The sequence below is a fragment of the Suncus etruscus genome, chromosome 15 (genome assembly GCF_024139225.1).
Source record: "Suncus etruscus isolate mSunEtr1 chromosome 15, mSunEtr1.pri.cur, whole genome shotgun sequence".
In the NCBI taxonomy this organism is placed as follows: domain Eukaryota; kingdom Metazoa; phylum Chordata; class Mammalia; order Eulipotyphla; family Soricidae; genus Suncus; species Suncus etruscus.
The window spans coordinates 24,673,447-24,688,339 of NC_064862.1; the positions used below are offsets into that span (position 1 = coordinate 24,673,447).

Genomic DNA, 14,893 nt, shown 5'->3' on the forward strand with positions numbered 1-14,893 from the left:
CTGTTTTGTTTTGGGGCCACAACTGGCTGCACTCAGGAGTCACTCTTGGCTCTGCTCTCAGAATATACTCCTGGCGGTGCTCCGGGGACCATACGGGATGCTGGGGATCAAACCTGATAGGCTGTGTGCAAGGCAAATGCCCTCCTTGCTGGCCCAAGAAATACTTTTCGTGTGAGTTTTTGTTGTTGTTGTTGTTGTTATTGTTGGGCCACAACTAGCGGTACTCAAGGGTTACTCCTGGCTCTGCACTCAGAAACTGCTCCTGGCTCAGGGACCATATGGGATGCCAGGGGGATTGAACCACGGTTCGTCCTAGGTTAGCTGCGTGCAAGGCAAACGCCCTACCGCTGTGCCATCGCTCTGGCCCAAGAAAGTCTGGACTTTCTAGAAAAAAACAACAGAAATAAACCCAAACTGGCTGACCCTGAACCTAGCAGGGGGAATCGCAACCAGTGCCCGACTGAGCGTTCTGCATTGGGGGACACACCTCTGGGAGGGCTCCCAACAGGCCTTTGTTACTTCCTTCCCCCACGTGGCCCCATTTCCACTATCACTTGTTCCCCATGTTCAGATGCAAGAATTCCTTTTATTGTGGTTTTTAGGTCATACCTGGCAGTGCTTAGGGGCTACTCCTGGCTCTATGCTCAGAAATCGCCCCCAGTAGGCTCAGGGGACTATAAGGGACGCCGGGATTAGGCCACTGTCCTTCGTGCATGGCAAACGCCTTACCTCCATGCTATTTCTCCAGCCCCAGATGCAAGAATTTTTTCCCTCAAAGCCACACTTGCTGTGAGACGGGCCGATTGGCAGAGCAGAACAAGGTACCTGGCCACCGACTTCCCCGTCCTGCTAGTTCTTATACTGCTCGTGCCCCAATCACCCCAGTCCCCGCCACTTCTGGGCTTGGTCCCTCAGGGCAGCCTCACTCTATTGTTCAGACCCCCGTGCTGGGCCAACCCTTGCTCTGTGGGTCCTCGGAGCAGCAGTGATGCAGCAGCGGCCACAGCAGCCTTCTCATGGCCGTGGGTGGTGACCAAACTGCTGTGGTCCCTCGGCACCACTCAGAGGTCAGAGCAGGTCACAGCTCACACTTGGATGCACCAGTCACATCTGGGGTGTGACATCCACAGCCAGGCCATGCTGACTTTCGCCAGTATCCACCACTGGGGCCCTGATGGGAACTGTACCCAGCAGTACCCTCCCTTCACCGTGTCACGCACTCTTTCCTCCAGAGACCCTGAATCACCCGTTCCCAAACTGTGCTCCCCCACTCCTGAGGTACCTCTAACTCCCCTTCCAGTGTAGTGGCTTTCTGCTTTGGGGCACTTTATTACACCCAGCGGTGCTCAGAGGTTACTCCTGGCTCTGTACTCAGAAGTTGCTCCTGGCAGGTTCGGGGGACCATATGGGATGCCGGGATTCAAACTGGGGTCTGTCCTGTGTTGGCCACGTGCAAGGCAAATGCCTTACCTCTGTGCTATCACTCCAGCCCCTTTGGGGCACTTTAGATCATCTGAGCTGGGGTGCTTGCTGCAAAGCCCTGGCACCCAGGGCTGACAAGCAGGACCAGGTACCTGCGGCTCCTCGCAATCTGTACAGCTGTGGCCCTCCATGGCCACCTGCGCCGAGACCCCGGGCACTAGTGTTCCCAGTGCTGGGGGAACTCACACACTTCTGTTCCCCTCTACAATCTGTCATTCACTTCTGGGTCTGCCAAGTCCCAGCACCTTTTCCAAAGCTAGTGATAAACAAGGTGACCAACTGGAGTGTCCACAACTGGCTGTGAATGACTGCACTGGCCTGAGTGGAAAGGAGGGAGGGAGGGAGGGAGGAAGGAGGGAGGGAGGGAGGGAGGGAGGGAGGGAGGGAGGGAGGAAGGAAGGAAGGAAGGAAGGAAGGAAGGAAGGAAGGAAGGAGGAAGGAAGGAAGGAAGGAAGGAAGGAAGGAAGGAAGGAAGGAAGGAAGGAAAGGTTGGATTAAAAAAATCACTGACTTTTGGCTACTGCCCACTTCCAGTGCAGCCCCAGAGAAACATCCAGAACATACACACACAGAGATGAGCACCAGACCCTTTCCGTTTGCTTCCAAATGGAGAGGGGCCATAATGGTGGCACAAGCAGTAGGGCTTCTGCCTTGCACGCGCTAACCTAGGACGGACCACGGTTCAATCCCCCTGGCATCCCATATGGTCCCCCAAGCCAGCAGCAATCTCTGAGCATATGGCCAGGAGTAACCCCTGAGCATCACTGAGTATGGCCCAAAAAACCATAAAAAAAAGAAGAAGACTGAAAGAGACCTCTGGGGGGGTGGTAAAAAAAAAAATAAGTTACTTCGGTGAACACTAAAAACATGTTTTCTTCATGACCAAAAAACACGGCAACGCCACAGATGTTCTGCAGAGGATGACTCAGGAGGGCAAAGGAGAAAGACCAACCGTGGCTCTTTTGTGAGGGAACAGAAAAGCAGCCGGCACTGGGCAGGGTGAGACAACTTTAGCCACTGAATGCAGCCAAGTACAGTCAGGGGGGACTGGCCCAGGAATCCTCTTAAAGGAAGAAACAGCCATTCTCGAGAGGTCACACACTGGTGGGGAGCAGAGGGGGCTGGAACAAAAACCCAAGTGAGACCTAAACTCCTTTCCCCAAGGAACGGTGAGCATGGCTTCTGGCAGGGATGGAGGCAGGCAGCCTATCTGTTTCCACATTCCTTTTATAGCTGCCTAACGACAAGGATGACAATGACACTCCGCCACTTAAGATGCCATGATGGCAGTTGCGTTGTCAATGCTGATAATGCTGATGACCCTCTAATCTCATCGGTGTCTGTGCAAAGGACAACTGCGAGGAACAGAAGAAGCTGCTCTGAGGGCTCAAGAGAGAGAAGCAAAGGCAGAAAGCATTCTCTGCCCCGGCCCTGGCACAGACCCCGGACCCCGCCTTTTCCCACTGCTCTTTCATGGTTGGCAAGGTTTAGTTCACCTCTGAGGACACAGGTCAGAGGTCACAGCTGACTTTTGAGCTAAAGAACAAAAGAGGGGAGGCCAGAGATAGAACACAGCAGTAGGGCATTTGCCTTGCAAGCGGCCAATCCAAGACGGACAGTGGTTCAAATCGTGGTGTTCCATATGGTCCCTCAAGTCTGCCAGGAGCAATTTCTGAGTGTAGAGCCAAGAGTAACCCCTGAGTGCAGCCAGGTGTGACCCAACCCCTCCAAAAAGAACAGAAGAGAGCAGAGTTCAAGCCCCAAACTCAAAGACAACAACTGCCAATTTAGAATGATTTGCCACCAAAGAGCTTTCATGAACCAGTATGTTTCCAACAGAGCGAAATGCATACTTGGACCGAGAAGAACAAGGGATGTGTGCTGTTTAAAAAAGAAGCATCTTTGGAGCTGGAGCGATAGCACAGTGGGGAGGAATTTGCTTTGTACACGACTGACCTGGGTAGGATCCCTGGCAGCTCATATAGGTCCCTGGAGCCTATCAAAGAGTGATTCCTGAGCACAGAGCCAAGAGTAACTCCTGAGCACTGCCTGGTGTGACCTAAAATCCAAAACATAAAAAGGCCCTTTAACTGTTTGTTTTTTTTTTCCCTGATGGTGGGGTTTGACCATCAGGAAATAAAAACGGCCCATCCAAGATGATGAAATGTATTTTGGGGACCTAACTGGGAGCAAAACAGGTCACCGTCTTCAGCTTTTCTCGATTCCCAAAGCTTACAAGGTCCTCCTCACTCGACCTCCTAGGCAGGGGTCTCAAACTCGTGGCCCGCGGGCCGTTTGTGGCCCTCCATACAACATTTTGTGGCCCTGCCCTAGAGGAATATTTTTTGATTTGTTTTGTTTTAGTTGTTTGGTTCACACCCCCCCAATGTTCAAGGCTTACTACTGACTCTGCACTCAAGGATCACCTTGACTTTGCCTCCTGCGGCCCCCAGGTAAATTGAGTTTGAGACCCCTGGCCTAGGGTGTCAGTGCCTTGAAACAAATGAGGCTTTTAAGAACCCTCCTCACTGACATCCAATATGGAGAATTTATTGCCTGCAACACTGTGGCTCAGGCTTGCAGGACTTGAGAACCTCTGACCCCCACCCATCAATGCCCCCTGCCCTGCTTACCTGGGGTTCAGCATCAAGGCAAGAGCAAGACAAACAGTCCTAGGTGCCAGGGAGTGAGGGCAGATGAAATAAAATGCTGCCATTGAGGGCCCGAAGTGGTGGGCAGCAGTAGGGCGTGTGCCTTGCATACGGCCAATCCAAGACAAACCTGGGTTCGATCCCTGGCGTCCCATATGGTCCCCCAAGCCTGCCAGGAGAGATTTCTGAGCACAGAGCCAGGAGTAACCCTTGAGCATCAAGTATGTGTTGTCTGGGGGCCGAGAAACAGCACAGCGGGGAGGGCATCTGCCTTGCATGTGGCCGACCCAGGTTCCATCCCCAGCATCCTATATGGTCCCCCAACCTGCCAGGAGAGATTTCTTTTTTTTTTTTTTTTGGTTTTTGGGCCACAGCCGGCGATGCTCAGGGGTTACTCCTGGCTGTCTGCTCAGAAATAGCTCCTGGCAGGCACAGGGGACCATATGGGACACCGGAATTCGAACCAACCACCTTTGGTCCTGGATCAGCTGCTTGAAAGGCAAACGCCGCTGTGCTATCTCTCCGGGTCCCAGGAGAGATTTCTGAGCGCAGAGCCAATTGTATCCCCTGAGCACTGCTGGGTGTGACCCCACCAAACAAACAAAATATATAAGTTTTCCACTGCCTGCTCTTCACAACAATATCCATGGCCCCCGCACTCCTCCTCCAGACTCAGCTACAGTGCCATTTCCCAAAAGTAACCCAGCCAACTCAGGCTGTGTGGGAGAGGAAAGGCCCTGCACTGTGCCTGATGCCTGGGCTGCCCATCCTAAAATGAGGGAAGGAATGCCCCCCTAGCATCTTGCTCTGGGAGCCAGGGATGCCCTGGACTCAGTTATTTGGGCATGAACGAGTCTATAAGCTTCAACTCGGGAGAAGGAAGGTAGTGCCTGAGTCTGTGGAGCTTGAGTGATAGATAGGACAGCAGATAGAGTGCCTGCTTTGCACACAGCTAACCTGTATTCAAGGCACCCCAGAGGCTCCCCCAAGACACTGGCAGTGATCTCTGCGTGCAGAGCCAGAAGTGTAAAATCACCCCATGCACAGTATCTCCAACCCCAGGTGAACAAATCTGAATCAGGGTCATGCATGAAATAATCCAAACCAGGCTGAGGGTGAAACACGTGTAGCCTGGCCGTCTTCTACCTCATATCTCTTGCAAGCTACTTGCCAGAGCGGCCATTTTTTACTGAGTGCAGAGACCACTCATGGGTGGGACAGTAAGGACAGAGTAAGAGCAGATAGCGCAGGCTATCCTGAGCCAGTCCCACCCAGATTTCCAAGTAAGAGATCACTTGGGATAAATCCAAGTTGTAAACAAACATACAAAGGAACCAGGGATGATCTTCCTTTAAGGTAAGATAAGGTATAACTTAACACAAGAGTAACCCTTGATCACAGGGTTTGTGATCCCTAAAACAGCTAGGTGTGTCACCCACCAAAAAAAGAGTTGGGTCAGAGTGATAGCACAGCAGATAAAAGCATTGCCTTGCACACAGTTGATCTGGGCTCGAACCCAGGTGTCCCATATCTCCCCCCTCCCCCAGCCTGCCAGTAATTTCTGAGCACAGAACCAGGAGTAACCCCTGACCACTGCTGGGTGTGGGCCCAAAGCAAACAACAACAAAAAAACAAAAGTCAACAGAGCACTTAAGACAAGGATGAGGGGCCGGAGAGAGAGCATGGCAGTAGGGTGTTTGCCTTGCATGCAGAAGGACGGTGGTTCGAATCCCGGTATCCCATACAGTTCCCCGAGCCTGCCAGGAGCGATTTCTGAGCGTAGAGCCAGGAGTAACCCCTAAGCGCTGCTTAGGGGAAAAAAAAAAAGACAAGGATGAACCCCCAAAATGCAGAGTCCCTGCTTCAAGTTGTACCACTGATCGTAGCGTGTAACAGTCTGGGAAACTGCTCCTGTAAGGTAGCCTTTTGAGATGTTAATTCCCACCTGGATGATCATACCTGCCCTCACCTGGAATGGGTGGGCTATTTTGAATAAAGAATAAAAGGTGCTGGCTTAGGGGAAGAAGAGTATGAGAGAGAAAGACACATGAAGGTGGAGCAGAAAAAGGGAGAGAGGAGAGGCAGAAAAAGAAGCTGCTAGGCAAAGAAAGCAGATAGCAGAAAGGCTCGTGGCAGAGAAAAAGTCACAGCATCAAGTGAGCTGACTCCAATGAATAACTGGCTGCTTGTGAATTATTTCTCTGCTGTTATCCTGTGTCTTCAGACCTGTCTGCCTGAAACACAGTGCCTGGGGTGGCCTCACCCAACACATGGACTTTATACTTTTTTTTTGGGGGGGGGGTCACACATGGCGGCTCTCAGGGGTTATTCCTGGTTATTCCTGGCTCTCTGCTCAGAAATCGCTCCTGTCATGCTCGGGGGACCATATGGGATGCTGGGAATAGAACCTGCATCTGTCCCGGGTCGTCTGCAAGCAAGGCAAACTCCCTACTGCTGTGCTATCTCTCTGACCCTTATACTTTATTTTTATATTTAATCAACATGTTCCTATGTTCCCTCCGCTCCTGAGGAAGGCTAAAGATCACCCATCGATGAAATCAAGAGTATTTACCGTTTTCTGCGAAACACGACCGTGTCGTAGGATAAAATTAACAAAATGAACTTATCCCCGCCACGCTGTCTTTCGTGGGGACGGCTGTGGAGACATCAAGCGAGGCTTAAGATGCATTAATTGAAAAATTGAAAAGTAATGACCATCTTGATGGGCCTGGCGAGATAGATCCGTGCGCTCCACATGCGCAACTGTTTTCCATACATCTTGGTTAATCACAATCAATAGGGCCTGAGTCGATGAGGTTTGTGAAGCTTTTCTGTAGCTCTGGCCATGTCTGTTATTCCTTGGAGAGCCCGAGATGGCTTCAATGCAGTCATGAGTTCACCAGTCTTTATTAAGAATATTCTGGAGCTCCTTCATTAGGAGGAATAATGAATGTGACATTCTCCTTTTGGTCTCTTATCAATAGCTTACCTCAGACTTATTTACCAGAAGAGACTGGATACTTCATGGCAGAAAAAAAAAAAAAAAAAGGAAAGAAAGAAAATCTCAAAGTATTTTTACAAAGAGGTTCCTAACGGGTAGTGATCAAATTCCTTATGGGAAAGAAGCCACTGTCATGATCATCTGTGGCATAAAATCTATACCACACGAGGTTGAAAGTAGAACTGTCAGGAGGGAAAAGAGGCTTTATTTTTTCTTAAAGGAGACAGCTTTAGAAAGCCCGTCCTCAGTGAATTTGAACGTTTGTAGTGATATTTTTTTCTGATGAGACTTGCGTCACCAATTGGCAGCCAGAGTCCCCAACATTTCAAGATCCCAAGGTCTGATCTGTCTTTTGTATATTCATGTAAAAAGGAGGTGAGTCCGAGGCCGGTGAGATAGTATGGAGGTAAGGCGTTTGCCTTTCATGCAGAAGGACGGTGGTTCGAATCCTGGCATGCCATATGGTCTCCTGTGCCTGCCAGGGGCTATTTCTGAGCATAGAGCCAGGAGGAACCCCTGAGTGCTGCCGGGTGTGACCCAAAAACCAAAAAAAATTAAAATAAAAAATGAGGTGAGTCTGAGAAACATCATCTTTCAGTACCCGGAGTGAGATTGTTTTTTTAGAGAGAAGGAAACTTTACTTTTTTTTAAACATTTACTTATTTAGGTTTTGGGGCCACACCTGGCGGGGCTCAAAAGTTACTCCTGGCTCTGTGCTCAGAAATTGCTCCTGGTATGCTCGGGGGAAAAGTGGGATGCCGGGGATTAAACCTAGATCTGTCTGTCCTGGGTCAGCCACATGCAAGGCAAATGCCCTGCTGCTGTGCTATTGCTCCAGCTCCAAGAGCTCCAGCTCCAAGAGATTTTAAAACTCAAGAGCGAGCCCTCTCTATGATCTAAGCCATGTTAGCATCTGTGAGTATAGAGCTGCTATGAAGGTACATCAGGGGGAACGGAGAGGCAAGAAAGTGCCGGACATCAATCCCCAGAAGAGAAGAGAAGGAAGTGAAGATTCTACAGCATTCCAGGAAGTTCTTTCCCACCAAAGATGTGGTGAGGTGTGTGCAGGGAGAAAAAATTACCTGTCTAGAGAGGTGTTTGATCTCATTTGTTTTTGAGCCCCACCCATCTGTGCTCCGGAATTACTCCTGGCTCTGGGTTCAGGGATCCCTCCTGGTTATGTTGGGGAGATACCAGGGTCTGAACCCAGGTCTGCTGATGCAAGAGAAGCGCCTTAACTGCCATGCTATCACTCCAGCACCCCCGAGGTGCCTGATATTTTTGTAAGCTGAAAGGCGCCATCTGAAGAGAAAGGAGCAGGGTGCTTCCTGCAGAGCCAATAGAGACAACTCAGGATTATGGGAAGGGGGATTTACAGCCAAGCCTATCACACTCTTGGGCATTTGAGAAGAGCCATGGCTAAGTGGGAGCCCCAGGTACGACCTTCCCCCATCATCAGCTTGGCTCAGGGTTTCAATGGAGACCTTTATTTTTATTTGTTTGCTTGTTGTTATTTTTTGGGGGAAGGGGCACTCCCAGTGGCACTAAAGGGTTATTCCTGACTGAAAAGAAAAGAAAAGAAAAGAAAAGAAAAGAAAAGAAAAGAAAAGAAAAGAAAAGAAAAGAAAAGAAAAAAAAGAAAAGAAAAAAAAAAAAGAAAAAAAAAAAGAAAAAAAAAAAAAAAAAAAAAAAAAAAAAAAAAAAAAAAAAAAAAAAAAAAAAAAAAAAGAAAAGAAAAGAAAGAAAAGAAAAAATAGTAATCTGAGCCTTCAATGCAAGACAGACAGAAACCCTGCTAGCCTTAAATTGGCTGTCCTCAGGGGTAAACAGATAATCTGCCTAACTTTCTGGTGAAGGAAGCAAAGGAAAGCCTCTGAACACAAGTGTCACCCAGCAGAGGAAGGGATGACTTGTAGCTGGAAATGCAAAGTCAAGGTTGTGGTGAGATTATTTGGTGGCATCTCAACAAACTGCGAGCGTGCCCGTGCACGTGCGTGCACACACACACACACACACACACACACACACACACACACACACACACACACACACACAGTAAATTATCCCACACGCTGGATTCCCAAGCCCAGGTGAAAGAGTCTTAACCAAGGTCTTGAGTGAAAATATCCAAACTGGGCTGAGGGTGATATAGGTGTAGTCTGGCAGTCTTTTACCTTGTATGGAGAGCCAGCTGCCTGCCAGAACCGCCATTTTTATTGGGGCCAGAGACCACCTCTGCATGGGGCAGTAAGGACAGAGGAAGGAAAGATAGCTCAAGCTGTCCTGAGCCAGTCCCACCCAGGTTTCCAAGTAAGACAGTCACTGTTTGTGGGTAAATCCAAGCTGTAAACAAACCAACCAACAAAGGAGCCAGGAATGATCTTTGTTTTGGGTAAAATAAGGTGTAACCTAACAACCCTGCACCACAGGGAATGGACCGTCAGCACTGCTGGATGTGACACCCAAACAAAACCATTTGTCGAAAAAGCAAAGTGAACAAGGCATTTGGAATGCTGAGTATCACTGCAAGGGGCCAAATGAGGCACCAGACAGGCGGATGAGGCGGCAGCAAAAGTTCTTGGCAGACCCAAAGCTGCCGTTGTAAGGAAGCTGAGTGCCCGGCGCTTCCTGTGGGTGACCTCATGCTGCCTGCATGAAGGAATCAGGCTCTGAGGTGCAAGAGAGCGGAGACGCTATCGCTGTAAGGGGAAGTTGGCAAACACGGTCAGACACTGGCTGAGAGGCAGCCAGGGATGGATCGGGAAAAGGCTGCAGATAGAGGGCTAGGTGGAAAGGCTGGGCAGGGATAGGAAGGGCACCTGCTCAAAGCTGCTCTGAGGCACTTCTGGAGACTTCAAACAAATCATCCCTTTATCTGGAAATAGGAAATCTGATTCCCCTAAATCTACTAACTCCAATTGTGGGCCTAAGAAAAATCAACCATGGAAGAAGGCAAACACAAGAATTTTACCTCATTACTCTAGATATTTAACTGCAAGTGAAAAGTTTTTCCAATGAGTATGAGTGCTTTGTGTTGTTCTGGGCTCCCAAACCCGAATGAAATAATAAAAGGCACCCATAAACTGAGAAGAAACTGAGTGGATGCAAAGTTAAAAATTACTTCCAAGTAAAAGAACCATATTCAACAAAAAAAAATTGTTTCTGTGGAGATATAGACGACAGACCTTCAGCCAGCCAGAGAGCTGCAGGGACACACTTTTCCTGGACCTACAGTGGGCCAAGAGGTAGTAAAGTGGGCATTGCGTGCCGGCCAGCCAGAGCCCCGTGCCCCCCTCAAAAAGGAGACAAGCCTGGGGCAGGGCCATAAAGAATGAGGATTCCTGGGGCTGGAGTGATCTCACAGCAATAGGCACTTGTGTTATACAAGGCCACTTGGGTTCAACCCCCAAGATCCCATATGGTTTCTTCCAATGCTACCATTACTGAGTGCAGAGTCATCAAAATTATCCCTGAGCATCACCAGGTTGAATGCCAAAGACAAAACAAACACATGGGGCCAGAGAGATAACATGGAGGTAGTGTTTGCCTTGCATGCAGAAGGACAGTGGTTCGAATCCCAGCATCCATATGGTCTCCCGAGCCTCCCAGGAGCAATTTCTGAGCCTATATAGAGCCAGGAGTAATCCCTGAGCGCAGCTGGGTGTGGCCTAAAAACCAACCAACCAACCAACAAACACACAAAAGACAAAAAAATGGGGGGTGGATTGACAGAGCAATAGTACAGAAGTTGGAGAGCTTGTTTTGTTTATGGTCAACCTGGGTTTGGTCCCTGAGCCCCATCAAATGTGACCTCTGAGCACAGAACCACAAGTAAATCCTAAGTACAGCCAAGTGTGGCTCCAAAACAGAAACAAGCCTCCCCCACCCCACCCCCCCAAAAAAAAAGAAAAGGAAAAGAAAAGAAAAAAAGAACGAGGACATGTCTCTCTGGGGGAATGAAAATGTTCTGGATTGAGAGTGCTGGTTGGTTCTCCACTTGGCAAACAGGCTACAACTCATGGACAACTGACCTGAATAAACATGACATTTGAATTGCCAGTTGGTGACATAAAACAAGTTGTGTTGAGGGTAACTAAGCAGAGTTCGACCTGGGGGTAGTGATGAAGAGGAAGACTGAGGAAACTATCTCAGGTTTCCCAGAGCAGAGGGAACCCAGGCCAAGACATAAAAGGCCCAGAGCTCTGAGGGCCCATCTGGACAGCCTGCTGAAAAGGTACAATCTAGGGGAGTGGACGGCAGGAACTGTCCATTTTCTACTGAGTGAGTTACTGCATGGGCATTCGAGGGTCACTCCAGTTCTGTGTGAAGAGAAGAAGAGAAGGAGGAAGTAGGCAGAGACGAGAGCACAATTCTGGGCCAAGGAAAACAAGAACAGGTCCAGGCCTAAGTGACATAATTCCAGAACCAAAACAGAAGCACTTGGAGCAAGGAACACACAGAGAACCCAGAGGCTGGCAGCCTAGTCTTCTCCTCCCATCAGTTCTAGTTAAAAGGATTTCAAAGCAAACATGTTTCAGTTTTTACCTGGAGCTAGAGAATATTATGCTTCCAAATTCTTCCACGGTGTTTAAAATTGAAAAAAGTGGGGTCAGAGCTTTAGCACAGTGGCAGGGCATTTGCCTTGCATGCGACTTACCTGGGTGGGACCCGGTTCAATTCCAAGCATCCCATAGGGTTTCCCGGGTTGCAGGGGCGATTTCTGAGTGCACAGTCAGGAGTAACCACTAAGTGCCACTGGGTGTGACCCAAAGAGCAATCAATCAATAAAGTTTTATTTAAGTTTTTTTTTAAAAAATTATAAAAGGGGCCCGGAGAGATAGCACAGTGGTGTTTGCCTTGCAAGCAGCCGATCCAGGACCAAAGGTGGTTGGTTCGAATCCTGGTGTCCCATATGGTCCCCCGTGCCTGCCAGGAGCTATTTCTGAGCAGACAGTCAGGAGTAACCCCTGAGCAACGTTGGGTGTGGCCCAAAAACAAACAAAAAAAATTAAAAAAGGGGCTGGGAAGGTGGCACTAAGAGGTAAGGTGTCTGCCTTGCAAGCGCTAGCCAAGGAAGGACCACGGTTCGATCCCCCGGCGTCCCATATAATCCCCCCAAGCCAGGGGCGATTTCTGAGAGCATGGCCAGGAGTAACCCCTGAGCATCAAATGGGTGTGGCCCCCCAAAAAAAAAATTAAAAAAGAGGGCCAGAGAGATAGCACAGCAATAGGGCATTAGACCTAGTTAGCAGTAGACCCCTGAGAACCACTGGGTGCAGCCCCAAAACCAATCAATCAATCAATCAATGAATATATAAAATAAAGCTTAAGGAAAATAAAATTGAAAAAAGAAAAAAGTGAGAAGAGAGAGAGAAAAATAAGGGAAGGAGAAAACCCAGGCAAAGCGAGGTAAGGAGAAGAGAGCGAGCGTGTAGGCTGGCCACTGCGTCTTTAAGAGGCTCCTTGGAGACACTCAACTGCAGTGGGCCTGGCAAATACAACATTGATTGGCAATGAGGTAACCACAAACACCGCTGTCTCAAATGAAAAGGGATTCAAGAGCTGACCCAGAAAACAAGCATCGTAACCGCTGGATAAAATTTTAATGATAAACAAGATGCTCTACACACCAGCGAACTGCGGGAGCTGCCGGGAGGCCATAAACCAACCCAAGGGTCTCTCAGACAGAGTAGCCTGCAGGAGCCACTCTGACCCGCAGATCAAGTTTCAGTGGATCGATGCACAAGACTGCCAGAATCCAGGCGGCCGGGCAGACCTCCAGGGAGGAGCTGAGGGGCCTGAGGAGGAGGAGGAAGGCTGGGTCCTGGGCTCCGGAGCTGGAGAGGAGGCTGAGTAACTGGCTTTTGCAGTCTGAGTCCCCTTTCCGCATGACTCCTGGGATGCCATCTCTGTGTTCTGTCTCTCTAGTGGCTTCTGTCCCTTATCCCTTGAGCTAGAAGCGTCCCAGGAGCTGGCGGGGTTCCGGGGAATTTCAGAAATCATGTGTGTAAAGGAAGCCACAAAGCGTGAGCTATCAGTTCACATCTGGACAAGAGGGGCAGTGGCCTAGGTGTAGGTGCAGAGCTGGACATACAGAAACATGAGTGTACTGCAGCTGTCCTAGGAAAGGGACTAACTAAGCAGAAAGCAGAAGCTAAAGCAACGTGTCTGTACCGGGCATTTCTTGTCCAAAACAAACATACGATTTTTTTTAAGTACATGTAGCATGTTACAAAATATTATAGAAATCTGCTTGAAATTTTGCTCCAAACACTTCTTTGAAAGAAAATAAGACTTGCTGGTCTCAAAGTGTTGAGTCCATGTGGTCCCTTTCTTGGGGCTGGACCCACCCACTCTTGGTGGCTTCTTTAGACTCAAGACTCAAACGTTTAAGAGCCTCCCTGGTCCCCAGCCCTCTCTGGTGGCAGTAGGGACCCAGTATGAGACTGAAGCTTGAAGCATTGTCTTGGTCCCAAAAGGAAACTGTCCCCATAACAGAAAAACAAAAACCCCAGTGGGAGTAAAACATGGATAAGTGATGAAGAGAGATTTTTGGAAGACGCAGCAAAGAAATGTCCAGAGGCTAAAATTAAATTGCTTGGCCCCTGAGAGAAACGCAGAGGGAATTGGCTGGGGAAGGAGAGTGCTAGGTGCTGAGGGAAGGGGGAAAGAGAAGGGAACACGGCCCTTCCTCCTGGTAAAGGTTTCAGAACTGGAGCACAACAGCCTTTGCTTGTGCCAACACTAACAGTTCCTGTAGAATTTTTTTTTTTGGGGGGGTGGGTCTGGGCCACACCTGGCGGCGCTCAGGGATTTCTCCTGGCTCTGCGCTCAGTAATCGCTCCTGGCAGGCTCGGGGAACCATAGGGATGCTGGAAATTGTACCCTTGGTACATCCAGGTTCAGCCATGTGCAAGGCAAAGGTACTACCGCTGTGCTATCTCTCCACCCCGCTTTTTTTTGTTTCATTGTTTTGTTTTTGTGTTTTTTCAGACTCAATAAATCAGCAGAGCTGTGTGTGGGAAGGTACAGGCAGCACCTGGAATGTGGGAGATTCTTCAGAGGAAAAGAAGGAAGGGGCAACAGACGTCTGCTTACCCGGCGATGACAACGCCATCGTGGGAATGCACGTCACACAGCACGGCTTCGGGGATGTGCTCCAGCTCGCTCACGGCTCCTTTACGATTCTGCATTTGGAAAAGGGGACACGATTATACCCTTGGCTCCAAGGCCAGAAGACAGAGGCACTGGGCCTTTGCCTGCAGCAAAGGTACAAAAAAAAAAAAAAAGGTACAAGGACCAAGGGTTCGGTCCCTAGACTGAGCCAGAGACACAGGATGGACGAGACAGTCCTCAAAGCTTAATCCAACTCAGAGGAGGATGGGAGTGGAATGACATTTCCTATGAAAACCACCTTTTGGCTTGGAATGAAATGAAAAAGTGATTTGTTTTGTTTTGTTTTGTTTTGTTTTTTGGGGGGGGGGGCCACACCTGTGACGCTCAAGGGTTACTCCTGGCTCTGCACTCAGAAATCGTTCTTGATTTGTGGGGGGGGGGGGGTCCGTCCTAGGTCAGCCACATGCAAAGCAAACGCCCTACTGCTATACCACTGCTCTGGCCCCAAAAAAGTGATTTCTTACCAAAGCAAACAAACAAAAAAACCCAGGTGGGGAAAAGGAAAAATTGAAGAGATTTTTCCTGACTGAAAGATTAGAGGCTCGTGAATTGGTATTTGAAGCAAACTATGAGGTCCAGAACA

At 49.2% G+C, this 14,893-nt stretch overlaps 1 protein-coding gene across 1 annotated transcript in view; it reads right to left on the reverse strand.

Annotated features, from left to right (window-relative positions):
- FBXW8 (F-box and WD repeat domain containing 8) overlaps positions 1 to 14,893 on the reverse strand; it is a 113,480-nt gene that overhangs the window by 68,547 nt on the left and 30,040 nt on the right. The window contains exon 4 of the mRNA XM_049788812.1: positions 14,233 to 14,321. Coding sequence (XP_049644769.1) covers positions 14,233 to 14,321 — 89 coding nt within the window. The remainder of the gene's footprint in view (positions 1 to 14,232; positions 14,322 to 14,893) is intronic.